The following is a 15,000-nucleotide window of genomic DNA, read 5'->3' on the forward strand; positions in this document are numbered from 1 at the left end:
GAGCTCTGAGTCTACAATCTCCCCTCTAGAGCTCTGAGTCTACAATCTCCCCTCTAGAGCTCTGAGTCTACAATCTCACCTCTAGAGCCCTGAGTCTACAATCTCCCCTATAGAGCCCTGAGTCTACAATCTCCCCTCTAGAGCCCTGAGTCTACAATCTCCCCTCTAGAGCCCTGAGTCTACAATCTCCCCTCTAGAGCTCTGAGTCTACAATCTCCCCTCTAGAGCTCTGAGTCTACAATCTTCCCTATAGAGCTCTGAGTCTACAATCTCCCCTATAGAGCCCTGAGTCTACAATCTCCCCTCTAGAGCTCTGAGTCTACAATCTCCCCTATAGAGCCCTGAGTCTACAATCTCCCCTCTAGAGCTCTGAGTCTACAATCTCCCCTCTAGAGCCCTGAGTCTACAATCTCCCCTCTAGAGCTCTGAGTCTACAATCTCCCCTCTAGAGCCCTGAGTCTACAATCTCCCCTCTAGAGCCCTGAGTCTACAATCTCCCCTCTAGAGCTCTGAGTCTACAATCTCCCCTCTAGAGCTCTGAGTCTACAATCTCCCCTCTAGAGCCCTGAGTCTACAATCTCCCCTCTAGAGCCCTGAGTCTACAATCTCCCCTCTAGAGCCCTGAGTCTACAATCTCCCCTCTAGAGCCCTGAGTCTACAATCTCCCCTCTAGAGCCCTGAGTCTACAATCTCCCCTCTAGAGCCCTGAGTCTACAATCTCCCCTCTAGAGCCCTGAGTCTACAATCTCCCCTCTAGAGCCCTGAGTCTACAATCTCCCCTCTAGAGCTCTGAGTCTACAATCTCCCCTCTAGAGCCCTGAGTCTACAATCTCCCCTCTAGAGCCCTGAGTCTACAATCTCCCCTCTAGAGCCCTGAGTCTACAATCTCCCCTCTAGAGCCCTGAGTCTACAATCTCCCCTCTAGAGCCCTGAGTCTACAATCTCCCCTCTAGAAACACCCAGATTTGTGTCCAAGCGCCTCCCTTCCAGCTTCAGCGTTGGCGTTAGATCTCATGTAGAACATGAGTAGGTACCTGTCAACCGCACAGCCCACTTCAGTGGTGATTCTACCACGGCGTTTGCTGCTGGTTTTAATTGCTTACTGTGCACTTTGAGAGAGTGAAAGGATCAAGAGAAATGACCAGTGAGAGCTGTGTGACCTGAGGCTACTGCTGGTGTATTCTGCGCATACGGTCTCTTCTCATAATGGAAGTGTTGCTCTGTGGTGTTGAATGATTACTCTTGAGGAAAAAGGACAGCGACGTGTTGGAATAATAATATTGATGGTGGGAAAAGAGTCTGACTATCCAAACATTTAATCATCTCCTTGTCCAGCCCTGGATGGCTGTCATTACCGTGTTGTGATGGATGCGTTTCCTGCTGAGGAACTCCAACTGAATTCAGATGGAAATATCACTGCTGGCTTGCTCTTCTGATCACTAACCCTCACAGAAACGTCAGCATGGTATTAACGCATGTCACAGTGGCTCTCGGTGTGGACCTCGTTGGTCATGTCTCTCTGTCTCTGTCTCATTGTTTCAGATTGAGAAGATCATGACCTTAATAGGAGCAGGCATTGACTTCACCAAACACCAGGAGACCTCCACACAAGGTGAGTGTTTTCTAATTCTCTTTAGACACTGCTACTCCAATTAATTTGGTTATATGTACACTATAACTCAATTAATTAGCTTAATTCGTTTTATGTACACTGTGACCTCACTTAATTATCTTAATTGGTTACATACAGAGTGACATCATTCAGCTTAAGGTGCAATGCTAAGGTTGTATTAGCACAATTCAGAACCTATAACTGGTAGCTTTTCACAGAAGCCAAACAACGCCCACATTGCTCTGTATGGTTTATCAGTATAATGCTAGCCATCGCTAGGTAATGTCACCAAAACACCATGAATGTGTTTACATTGAAATCTGTGTAATGTGTTTTGTAATGTGAAAATTTGTTTGGTGCTATATGTTTATTTCTGTGACACGTCTCAGTGGCTCATCAGCCTTAATATGAAAAAAAAACCTTCCACCGATATTGAATGGAAATGTTAATGGTGGGATTTTGATGTCTGCTCCTGAAATCAAAAGAAAAGCAGCTATTGCTGCACATTACAAAGCCTTTTAGATCTGGCGGCTCGCTTTCTCTCTCTCTCTCTCTCTCTCTCTCTCTCTCTCTCTCTCTCTGGGTGGGGGGATCGGTGTGTCTATATAGAGCGGCCTGTGTGAGCTGCTCTGCTGAGAGATGGGGGTCCCTGGAGTGTTAAATCAATGGAGGCTGAGAGCTTTAGCTCTGGTGATGGATGACTTTGTTTAGCGCCGGCAGCTAGCTGGAGCACCATCATGGACCTTGAGGCAGTCTGGACAAAAACTTCCTTTGTAAGAGATGTAGCGGCACAAGAGATCGCCAGGGACTTGTAGCAGAAAAAGACCCTGATGCCAAAATCAGATTCTGGACATTTTGAGGTCAAGACTGTTTTTGTTGTTGTTGTTGTTTCAATGTTTGATTTTGGATCAGTGTCACTCCATACAGTAAGCGAAGAGGTAGTGACCCTCACTTTCTAGGGGAGAAAAAGAGGTAGTGACCCTCACTTTCTAGGGGAGAAGAAGATGCATTGACCCTCACTTACTAGGGCAGATGAGGAGGGAGTGACCCTCACTTACTAGGGCAGAAGAGGAGGGAGTGACCCTCACTTACTAGGGCAGAAGAGGAGGGAGTGACCCTCACTTACTAGGGGAGAAGAGAGAGTGACCCTCACATAGTAACAGGGTCTTGCTTGTAGTCTCATGTGTTACTGCTGTTTTCCTCAGACCAAACCCATTGCTTCTCAAGTCCTTAATCTGACATTCCTTAATCTGACATTCCTTAATCTAACGGTCCTTAATCTAACGGTCCTTAATCTAACGGTCCTTAATCTAATGGTCTTTAATCTAATGGTCTTTAATCTAACGGTCCTTAATCTAACGGTCCTTTATCTAACGGTCCTTTATCTAACGGTCCTTTATCTAACGGTCCTTTATCTAACGGTCCTTAATCTAACAGTCCTTAATCTGTCAAACCACTGGGTTAAGATGTGGTTAATTTACAGGTGTGGACAAACTGACTTGGACATTCAGGCAGTCCACCAGTGATGAAATACATTTAGAGATTAATGGAGGGTTTTAAGTTACGTATTAGAAGCATTGGAAGGTTTTTTTAATATAATTATTGGCAGCACTGTTGTAACGATTTTGGCTGGTCCTGTTTTGGTTTTTGTAGTGGTCAGTGCGGAGGGCAAGGGTGCTGAAATATTAGTGTGTGATTGTAATGGGCTATGTGCCCTGTAGCCTAGAAATAAGATGAAGTATGGTGTGTATGTACAGTGCAGTGTGTGGTGGGGTGTGTGTGTGTGTGTGTGTGTGCACAGCTATGCACCATTCCTATGGAGTGCAGTTCTTTTGTGTCACTCCATTGAGTGTGACATGCAAACCTGTTATTTATTATTATTTATGATTATTCTCTCCTCCCTGTAATGATGAGAACAGAGAACAGAACTGTGACATTACGATTACAGCTGCTGATCATGCTGTCCTGAGTGACATGATGAAGAGGGGGGAGAGATGAAGAGGGGAGATGAAGAGGGGAGATGAAGAGGGAGGAGAGATGAAGAGGGGAGGGGAGATGAAGAGGGGAGATGAAGAGGGGAGGAGAGATGAAGAGGGGAGGAGAGATGAAGGGGGAGGGGAGATGAAGAGGGGAGGAGAGATGAAGAGGGGAGGAGAGATGAAGGGGGGAGGAGAGATGAAGGGGGAGGAGAGATGAAGAGGGAGGAGAGATGAAGAGGGGAGGGGAGATGAAGAGGGGAGGAGAGATGAAGAGGGGAGGAGAGATGAAGGGGGGAGGAGAGATGAAGGGGGGAGGAGAGATGAAGAGGGGAGGAGAGATGAAAGGGGGGTGAGCGGTGTGGTGGTGAAGGGGTGTGCAGCAGGGCAGGCTGGGATTGGTTCAGTGAAATGATAGCTTGATTCCTTAGACACTCTACACTAGTCCTGTGGTTTTTCTGAAGGAGAGAGAGAGAGAGAGAGAGAGAGAGAGAGAGAGAGAGAGAGAGAGAGGGTGACGGGGGAAACGGAGAGAGAGAGAGAGAGAGAGAGAGAGAGGGTGACGGGGGAAACGGAGAGGGAGGAGAGAGAGGGTGACGTGGGGAGGGGGGAAGCAGCAGGAGGTGTGTGGATGCCAGAGAGAGAGAGGCACACATAGCCGAGGGCTGCGGAGCAGAGCCGATGATGTCCGGGGACCACGGCGCCGCCCGGTTCTGTAGGACGCCTGCCCCACCGCAGATCACGCCTGAAGCCCCAGCCCCGCTCCACACGCACAGGAACCCGCTACTGAACCGAGGCAGCGCGGAGAAGAACAGGAAACGCTTCTGTCCGGGACGGAACCTTGCTAACTCCAGCTGCTGCCAAGCCTGGTGGGCAGTGTGGCCTGGTGGGCACTGTAGCCTGGTGTTTAGCTTATTTTCCTCTTGTAGCCTCTCTCTCACCTGAAGACAACAGACGTACAGCCGGGTCCCTGTCTGAGGCCATCGACTCTCAGGCCTTGACCAATCACGTCAAGTCGGTCCGCTCTTGGGTTTTCAGTGGTAACTGTGGATTAATCTCAACGCTTTGCGTCCACTGCTGTGGTGGTCAGACGCAGGAGATGGGCTGAAGTATCGAAGTTCACCTATCAAGTTCGTGCGTGTTTTGAGAAGTGCTCGAAGCCAGTGAGTCGAAGGAAGCAGCCTCTCTACCTGAGCTGGGGCACCATGGCAACCCGCCGGGCTTTGGAAGGGTCGTTGTGCCGATCGTCACCGTGGGGGCGGAGCCATGCGAGTTGTGCACGCGTAGCTACCGTGTAGCTACCGCATCGTCCCCTCGCGCACTTAAGATGAGGGCAACACCTGCAGCCAATTAGACGGAAGAACGTCCAGGATCCTGTGTGTGTTTACCCGCGCTGCTACACAAGGACGGCTAGCGCTCACGGTGTTTGTGCCTGCAGCGTTCACGCCCTGCCTGGGCGAGTAGCTCGGGCACTTCTCTCTTAGTCCTGCCTGACTGCCTGTGTTCTTCAGTGCACGCAGTTCTCCGGCGGGTGTGTATGCAGCTCTCTGGTGGGCGGGGACAGAAGGGCCATGCGGACCTCGTTGGCATGGTGACCCGCAAGGCTCCGCCCCCTCCCCGGCCTGTCCCGGGGCCCTCGGGAGAGACGGCTTCCAGCTCGCCGCTGTTCTTTCTCCGCGTTTCTGCTGAACAGTCTCCTCATTAGAGAAGCCGGTTAATTGCAGAGCAGGCACACATTCACACACACAAATCTGGGAGAGCGCTGGAGGAGGAGGCAGCCAGCTTCCTGATTTAAAAGCAGCAGGAGTCTGCGTTTTCACTGGAGCGTCTCCTCGGACGGACCGGCTCGTGTGAGTCAGGATATACTGCAGTGTGATCCTGAGCGTTCGGGCTGTGCGGCAGAACCTGCCGTTTGAATGACGGATGCCAGAACGATGTGCTCTCGGTTACAGAACTCGAGAAGACTTCTTCAAAGTGTCGTTCATTTTAGTTTTTGCGCTGCGGGATGTTGAACGGAATCTTAGTTGTAGTTCATGCCTGTAAAAAAAAACTCTGCGTGTGAAACTGCTTCGGTAGGGCTGCCTCTGAACTCTGGATCAACTTGACTACCTGAACTACAACCCAGAACTACAAATCCCCACTTCCCCCTTGAGCTGAGCGTGTGTGTGTGTGTGTGTGTGTGTGTGTGTGTGTGTGTGTGTGTGTGTGTGTGTGTGTGTGTGTGTGTGTGTGGGCCTCCGGTGCCCGCCTCTGCCGGGACGCTGTCTCCACTGTCCTGCTGTTCCTGCTTGCGGCCCTGCTGGCCGAGGATGAGGTGTGAGGTGTGGTCCTCGGGGTGCCGTTGTGCGGGGCTGCGTGGCTTCTCCCTGCTCAGACGTCCACCTCTGTCCACAGGAGCCGTGAGCCGTCTGCTGCAGCAGCCCGTGGGCGACTGGCTGGAGCACGTGGGTCTCCCTCAGTACGAGAGCAAACTGCTCCTCAACGGCTTCGACGACCTGCGATTCATGGTGAGTGACCTGTGTATGCGCACACACACACACGCACACACACACTTGCACACACACTTGCACACACACTCGCAGTCACACTCGCAGTCGCACTCGCAGTCACACACACAGTCACACACACACACACACACACACACACACACACACACACAGCTATACCTGAATACAATGTGGTGTAACGGTTATGTTCACAAAGTGTGTTATATTTAAACCCGTGGTTATAATTTCCCACTTGGATTCTTTCCAGGGTGTGTGAAGGAAACCTCCCCCACGTTAGGTGTGCACACACACACACGGGTGACCTGAACACGCCCACTCCATGCCTTACGTTGGGGATGTGTGCTCAGTTCTGATCTTGTTTATGGCTCACCTGTGCGCTTTAGCACACCCTCATTAGCACAAGGACACATTTGCAGGCTTTTGTTTTGGAATGTTTTTCTCAACCAAGCCAGTTGGAGTCGAATTTCTTTAGAGCTCAATGGAGTCCATACAAATGCATATAAATGCACATAGAAAGTCAAACTGAATCTTGGCATCAGAATGAACCATTATATCAATCAATCAAAATTTATTTGTATAGCGCTTTTCACAACACATGTTGTCACAAAGCAGCTGAATGTTAAAAGGTGTGTGCAATCTATAAACCCACATACACACACACCTGCCTATTGTTTTTATGGTGCTCATTAGTCACTGTTTTCACTCTATTATCTCATTGTACGTCACACGGCTCAGATTAATGTGATCAGATACTAAAGAGGAGTAGTATTGATGAACCAGTTCATTCTCAGAGTGATGTTTCCTAAGCTGCCTTTTGTGATAGATTCTCAGGGACGGGCAGCTCCCCAGTCCTCTGTGTCCTGTCGTCTCTCTGAGATCCACGCTGGCCGCCTTCCGGCTTTACCGCGTTCTCAGTCCAACGGTACAGTTTCTGCTGTCCAGCCCAGAGAACCTCTCTTTCCCATGTTAGTTCTTTCCCAGCAAAATATGGGCTCTGTGTCTTCCTTTATGTAAGATGACCGTCTCTGAGCCTTGGCGATGGTCTCTGAGCCACAGTGACCATCCAGGGGTTGCTCTCAAGGGCAACTCAAGAACAGTTAAGTCTTGCAAGATAAATTGGATCTGAAGCTCAGTTTCTTACACACAACAGTCTGAATACATTATCCTCGGGTATTTACAGAGATGCTGGCATTGCAATTGTACTAGTTGCCAAGTTGCCAGTTGCAGTGGTTGCAGTGAGCTGGGCTTTGATCAGCTCACTGTCTTCACCAGAAGTCAGAAAACCAGGTTCAAGGTCATGGACACTCAGGACAAGCAGTGGACTGGTTAATGATATCAGCAAAGCAGAGCTGATTGGTTGAGCACCTCACAATGACACTGTGGATGTTGGTGATTAGACGTTGGTGATGCTTAAGAGTACTTTCAGGGTTGGACTAACCCACTGCTGCATTGAGAGAAGCTCTCTAGTCTGGGAAGGCTTGTGAAGGAGAACCCTGCAGAGATCATGGGGCGTGGAACATGCAGGGCTGCAGCTCAGACGTCCGTCTGAGACCGTCTGGTCTCCTCAAAGCAGTCTGCGTCAGATCTGTGACCGTGCTGTGTTCACCCTGTGTGCTGATGGGGATTGATGACTTCTCTCCTTCACACGCACACACACACACACACACACACACACACACACACACACACACACACACACACACACACAGTAATGGTGATTGATGGCAGTGGGAGTAAGTAAAATCTCCGTTGGGCTCGCGGTGGTCACATGGTACAGTGAGAGTCCCAGTGAGCAGATACAGCCCTGGTCTCCACCCAAACCTCACACTCCGTTCTCCAACCCCTTCCCCCAGGAGGCTGATGAACATGGCTTCCATCCTGGTGGGTGGAGGTAGGTACTTAACCTGATTCATATATGGGGGATCATTTGCTCTGAGCATGCCCCGTGAAGATCCATCATCTGTAACTGCTTCTGTGCCTCCAGTGAGAATCCCAGATGGTCCATAAGCCCCTGTTGTTGAATACAGCCAGCAGTGACGACCTTTTCTTCTGTTCCTTTAATGAATATATGCAAACCTATCGCATACATTAGAATATATGGCATATACAATGTATGTATTGTGTGCATATATTAGTCTTGCATTGAAATGTATGCATATATCACATCTCATGAGATCACTGCTGAAGAGCTGTGTGGTTCTGTATATATCAGAGCCCTGATGGCAGGTCCAGCAGGACTTGTGGTCTGGTAGACCCGAGTCACAGCAAACCTCCTGTAGGCCTCTGTTGGTGGAGATACCCGAGGAGTTTGTTTGCAGACTGAAATGTGCATTCTCACGTTTGAAGGGGCCGTTGGACCCACTCTGGTATCTGCTGTGGAGTAATGCGTATCGGTTCAGTGTTCATGCTGGAACACCTTGAATCTACATTAAAATACAAAAACACAGCAAAGAAGTCTCTCACCATGATGGGTGTATCACACAGAAGCTTCACACGCACACAGGCTGTAGTGCTGAAAACAATAACTGTGATCTTCTCACATATATACACACATATATACACACACGCTGAACTGCTGAACACAAGAACTGTGATCTACACACACACACACACACACACACACACACACACACACACACACACACACACACACACACACACACACACACACACACACACAACTGCTACTCTGCTTTCTTTACTGCACCAGACAGTGGCACTTTCTCTCTCTCTCTCTCTCTCTCTCTCTCTCTCTCTCTCTCTTTCTCTCTCTCTCTTTCTCTCTCTCTCTCTCTCACTCTCTGTGTGTCTTTTTCATTCTCTTTATCTCCTGGTCCTCTTCCTCTCTGCTATCCCCCACACATTCTGTTCTATCAAGCCTTATATTCTCACGCTGACCTCTAATTTTTACACACACACACACACACACACACACACACACACACACCACTGCAGTGTTTCTCATCATGTCCTGTGCTCTGGGACTATGGCCCATCCTACTGGTCAGACGTGTGCAGTTTGCTGCTGTATTTTGGGACATAATTACTGCTGCTCTGAGGATGGCTACAGAGCTGCACTGGGCTTGCTTCAGTCTACACTGGGTCCTGCATTAGCAATATATACAATACACACACACACACACACACACACTACATCATCATTTCCTGCCTTCCTGCAGTATAGATGACTTTTGTGTATGGGCTTGATCTGAATCAGACCTCCAGCTCTGTGGATGTTAGAGATCTGAATCAGACTTCCAGCTCGATGGATGTTGGAGATCTGAATCAGACCTTCAGCTCGGTGGATGTTGGAGATCTGAATCAGACCTCCAGCTCTGTGTATGGGAGATCAGAATCAGACTTCCAGCTCGGTGGATGGGAGAGACCTGAATCAGAACTCCAGCTCCGTGGCTGGGAGATCTGAATCAAACCTCCAGCTCTGTGTATGGGAGATCTGGATCAGACCTCCAGCTCTGGGTATGGGAGAGATTTGAATCAGACCTCCAGCTCTTTGTATGGGAGAGACCTGAATCAGATCTCCAGCTTTGGGGATGGGAGATTTGAATCAGACTTCCAGCTCTGTGTATGGGAGAGACCTGAATCAGACCTCCAGCTCTGTGTGTGGGAGAGATCTGAATCAGACCTCCAGCTCTGTGTGTGGGAGAGACCTGAATCAGACCTCCAGCTTTGTGGATGGGAGATTTGAATCAGACCTCCAGCTCTGTATATGGGAGAGATCTGAACACACACCCAACAATGCTGCAATGCTCAGTGGGGGTGGGTGGGGCTGTTTAAATGCAGCAATCCATTATCCACAGAGAAACGACTTCATTAAAGCACTTTACCTTTTACATACTTGTTTAGTTCACCACTCCACTCTGTTCTTCTTATGCTCCCCTCTCCATCTCTCTCTCTCTCTCTCTCTCTCTCTTTCTCTCTCCCTTCTCTTTCCATTTTATCTCAGTCAGAGGGTGATGAATATAGAAATGGTGGTTTGTGTGGTGATGGTCTGAATTGGGGCGTGTGTTTATGTAAATGAAGCTTGCTTTCATTGGCTCCAGAGAGATGAGCCCAGGACACATCTAAGCCATTATCCACTACAGCAGGCCTAAAAAGAAGTTATTTTCATCTTATTATGAAACTTTGTGTGCTTTGTATAACGAGATATTGAAAATGTGTGATAAGAATGACCTGCTGCTACAGTTCCTATTGTGATTTAATGACAGAGATAAGAGTGTTTCTCAGTTAAACACGTATATGCTCACAGATGATTGAGCACAAATGTGCAGACATACCCACCCACCACATTTCCTATTTGATGGCAGGGTTATAAAAGTTCACAAAGGAAGTGGAGTGATTAAACATTTTACAGACAGCTGGAGCTATACACACACGCACACACATTCCACCATCCCTGCCTGGCTCTGTGTGGGAGTGTGTATGAGTGTTTGAGTGTGAGACTGTACAAAGGGAGGAAGTCTCTCTCTCTCTCTCTCTCTCTCTCTCTCTCTCTCTCTCTCTCTCTCTCTCTCACACACACACACACACACACACACACACACACACACACACACACACACAGAGGCATCATTCATCAGAAATGAAAGCTGTTTAGGAAGATCTCATGAATCTTGGCAGGACTGTTTATGATGGGGATCTCGGCCTGTTCCTAACAGTACGCCTGTCTGTGCACATGTTGTCTTGTAATGAACCTTTTCTGCATGAGCTCTAAGTATACAGGGCATATACATACTGTACTGTGTATCATTCCACCTTTATACTGTATGTGTGCCTGCACTGTATTATTCCACCTCCATGCAGTTTACATTGAGAAGAGAAGGAGAACTCTGTAAAGTTTACAGGGAGATCAGAGGGAGAACTCTAGTTCAGAGGGAGATCAGAGGGAGAACTGTGTAGCTTAGAAGGAGATCAGAGGGAGAATAATTAACAGTTTAGAGGGGGATCGGAGGCAGAACTCTGTAGCTTAGAATAGTAGATCAGGGGGAGTATGGTGTAGTGGATCAGAGGGAGTATGGTGTAGTGGATCAGAGGGAGTATGGTGTAGTGGATCAGAGGGAGTATGGTGTAGTAGATCAGAGGGAGTATGGTGTAGTAGATCAGAGGGAGTATGGTGTAGTAGATCAGAGGGAGGATGGTGTAGTGGATCAGAGGGAGTATGGTGTAGTGGATCAGAGGGAGTATGGTGTAGTGGATCAGAGGGAGTATGGTGTAGTAGATCAGAGGGAGTATGGTGTAGTAGATCAGAGGGAGTATGGTGTAGATCAGAGGGAGTATGGTGTAGATCAGAGGGAGTATGGTGTAGTGGATCAGAGGGAGTATGGTGTAGTGGATCAGAGGGAGTATGGTGTAGTGGATCAGAGGGAGTATGGTGTAGATCAGAGGGAGGATGGTGTAGTAGATCAGGGGGAGGATGGTGTAGTGGATCAGAGGGAGTATGGTGTAGTGGATCAGAGGGAGTATGGTGTAGTGGATCAGAGGGAGTATGGTGTAGTGGATCAGAGGGAGTATGGTGTAGTGGATCAGAGGGAGTATGGTGTAGTAGATCAGAGGGAGTATGGTGTAGTAGATCAGAGGGAGGATGGTGTAGTGGATCAGAGGGAGTATGGTGTAGTAGATCAGAGGGAGGATGGTGTAGTAGATCAGAGGTAGGATGGTGTAGTGGATCAGAGGGAGTATGGTGTAGTGGATCAGAGGGAGTATGGTGTAGTAGATCAGGGGGAGTATGGTGTAGTAGATCAGAGGGAGGATGGTGTAGTAGATCAGAGGGAGGATGGTGTAGTAGATCAGGGGGAGTATGGTGTAGTAGATCAGAGGGAGGATGGTGTAGTAGATCAGGGGGAGGATGGTGTAGTGGATCAGAGGGAGTATGGTGTAGTGGATCAGAGGGAGAATGGTGTAGTGCAGGGGTACTCAACTGGCGGACCGCGGTCCGGATCCGGACCCGAACGCAGTCCTGTCCGGACCCAATCCCAATTCCTGATTAACTGGATACGGACCAAAACAAAACCGTAGCATTCATTTCAGGGCTATTGAAAAAACACTCAGTCACTGCCTGGTTGACGCTTCGCGAGTGGCGCGAGGGTCCGCGCGCTGTCGGTTCGCGAGGTCGTGCACCTCTCGAATTTTGTAACTTCGCGCCGCGCTTCAGCGCAATGAACAAAGTCACGTTTTCAGGGTTCATACACCTTTATAAGGTGGAATTAAAGCACTTGTACGTCACTTCCAAGGTCCATTTCAATATTTCCCAGCATGTTAAACATAATTAAGTTAAATATTTATACATATACTCTAAATAATTCGCTTTTTATCACATTATTTAATGGTTGTTTATTAAAAAAACGCCCAATCTTCACGTCTTCACGTTCTCTCATGTTTCGTCCTGGAATTACAAGAGGCTCGTATTTGTTAACCTAATACAAGAGAACTATTCAGTCAGACAGCTATTTGATGTGAAACCAAGAAGTTACAATTTCAAGCATTTTAAAGTACTTTAACCTAAATTCCAGCACTTTTCAAACCTGAAACATATAGCACCATTAAAATTGGTCAGGTAAATGTTCATTCCCCTGTTTTGAGGGGTGTTTCTACCACATATCGTTTCGGACAAAACGCCTATCGTGACGCTCGCGAAAGTATAAACGCCTCCACCGTTCGCGCACCGCCCCCCCCCCGCTCAACAACTTACGTTCGCCACCCCCCGCCGCACCGGACCTCAGGTCACAGGTATCTGCCAAAATTGGACCGCGGACAAATTTAGTTGAGTACGCCTGGTGTAGTGGATCAGAGGGAGTATGGTGTAGTGGATCAGAGGGAGGATGGTGTAGTGGATCAGAGGGAGGATGGTGTAGTAGATCAGAGGGAGGATGGTGTAGTAGATCAGAGGGAGGATGGTGTAGTGGATCAGAGGGAGGATGGTGTAGTAGATCAGAGGGAGGATGGTGTAGTAGATCAGGGGGAGGATGGTGTAGTAGATCAGAGGGAGTATGGTGTAGTAGATCAGAGGGAGTATGGTGTAGATCAGAGGGAGTATGGTGTAGATCAGAGGGAGTATGGTGTAGTAGATCAGGGGGAGTATGGTGTAGTAGATCAGGGGGAGGATGGTGTAGTAGATCAGAGGGAGTATGGTGTAGTAGATCAGAGGGAGGATGGTGTAGTAGATCAGAGGGAGGATGGTGTAGTGGATCAGAGGGAGGATGGTGTAGTGGATCAGAGGGAGGATGGTGTAGTGGATCAGAGGGAGGATGGTGTAGTGGATCAGAGGGAGGATGGTGTAGTAGATCAGAGGGAGGATGGTGTAGTAGATCAGGGGGAGGATGGTGTAGTAGATCAGAGGGAGGATGGTGTAGTAGATCAGAGGGAGTATGGTGTAGTAGATCAGAGGGAGTATGGTGTAGATCAGAGGGAGTATGGTGTAGATCAGAGGGAGTATGGTGTAGTAGATCAGGGGGAGTATGGTGTAGTAGATCAGGGGGAGGATGGTGTAGTAGATCAGAGGGAGTATGGTGTAGTAGATCAGAGGGAGGATGGTGTAGTGGATCAGAGGGAGGATGGTGTAGTGGATCAGAGGGAGGATGGTGTAGTGGATCAGAGGGAGTATGGTGTAGATCAGAGGGAGTATGGTGTGGATCAGAGGGAGGATGGTGTAGTGGATCAGAGGGAGGATGGTGTAGTAGATCAGAGGGAGGATGGTGTAGTAGATCAGAGGGAGGATGGTGTAGTGGATCAGAGGGAGTATGGTGTAGTAGATCAGAGGGAGGATGGTGTAGTAGATCAGAGGGAGGATGGTGTAGTAGATCAGAGGGAGGATGGTGTAGTAGATCAGGGGGAGTATGGTGTAGTAGATCAGGGGGAGTATGGTGTAGTAGATCAGGGGGAGTATGGTGTAGTAGATCAGAGGGAGTATGGTGTAGTAGATCAGAGGGAGTATGGTGTAGTAGATCAGAGGGAGTATGGTGTAGTAGATCAGGGGGAGGATGGTGTAGTAGATCAGAGGGAGTATGGTGTAGTAGATCAGAGGGAGTATGGTGTAGTAGATCAGAGGGAGTATGGTGTAGATCAGAGGGAGTATGGTGTAGATCAGAGGGAGTATGGTGTAGTAGATCAGAGGGAGTATGGTGTAGTAGATCAGAGGGAGGATGGTGTAGTAGATCAGAGGGAGGATGGTGTAGTAGATCAGAGGGAGGATGGTGTAGTAGATCAGAGGGAGTATTTGTGTGTTTGAACGCATTTGGGCGTCTGCTACCTGTTTGTTGTTGCCATAAAGGCAATCTCCGGCATCGTCTTGAGATCGCGGTGCGCGATTTCAAAATAAGAGCGGATAGCGTGATTGAAAAAAAAGATTCCTAAAAAAAAACTTTTCAAAAGAAGCTCGTGGGCCAGAAATAGATAGCACGCTATTTGAGTATGGGGGGTGTAGTGGATCAGGGGGAGAATGATGGTGGGTTAGCTTTGTTCTGTAGAGGCTGGGACTGTGTTTGTAGGTGTGTAGGGGGAGGTGTTTGTATACAATGCGTGCATAGAGATGTGTGTAAGGTGATGTGAGTATTTTTGTAGGTGTTTTTTGTCTGTTTTTGCTTCTGTAGATTTAAGTGCTTCTCAGGTGGGAAGAAAAAGTGGAAACTGTCTGTTTGTATCTGTCTGCTCTTTGTGTGATACTTCTTTAAGCAGTTTGTACAGTTCCTGCTTGAACACATCTGACTCAGCTGAGTTATCAGACCCTTCAGCTGACTCGGCTTCCTCATCAGACCCTTCATCAGCTGAGTGAGGTGGCTGGAGCAGGTAAAACATGCTGTCTAGGAGAGTTGTGTAAGGTGTTTCGTCTGGGCGGGTTTGTCCTTGTTCTGGTCTGTAAGGTGGATGTGCTACTGGGTGGATGTGCTCTTATT

At 48.5% G+C, this 15,000-nt stretch overlaps 1 protein-coding gene across 8 annotated transcripts in view; it reads left to right on the top strand.

The window, feature by feature from the left end:
* Window positions 1-15,000, top strand: part of anks1aa (ankyrin repeat and sterile alpha motif domain containing 1Aa) — a 74,561-nt gene that overhangs the window by 48,737 nt on the left and 10,824 nt on the right. For all 8 annotated transcript variants that reach the window (XM_077018869.1, XM_077018868.1, XM_077018867.1 and 5 more), the window contains 2 exons: window positions 1,543-1,612; window positions 5,983-6,095. In XM_077018869.1, coding sequence (XP_076874984.1) covers window positions 1,543-1,612; window positions 5,983-6,095 — 183 coding nt within the window. The remainder of the gene's footprint in view (window positions 1-1,542; window positions 1,613-5,982; window positions 6,096-15,000) is intronic.

Source organism: Brachyhypopomus gauderio, chromosome 10 (genome assembly GCF_052324685.1).
Source record: "Brachyhypopomus gauderio isolate BG-103 chromosome 10, BGAUD_0.2, whole genome shotgun sequence".
Classification (NCBI taxonomy): Eukaryota; Metazoa; Chordata; class Actinopteri; order Gymnotiformes; family Hypopomidae; genus Brachyhypopomus; species Brachyhypopomus gauderio.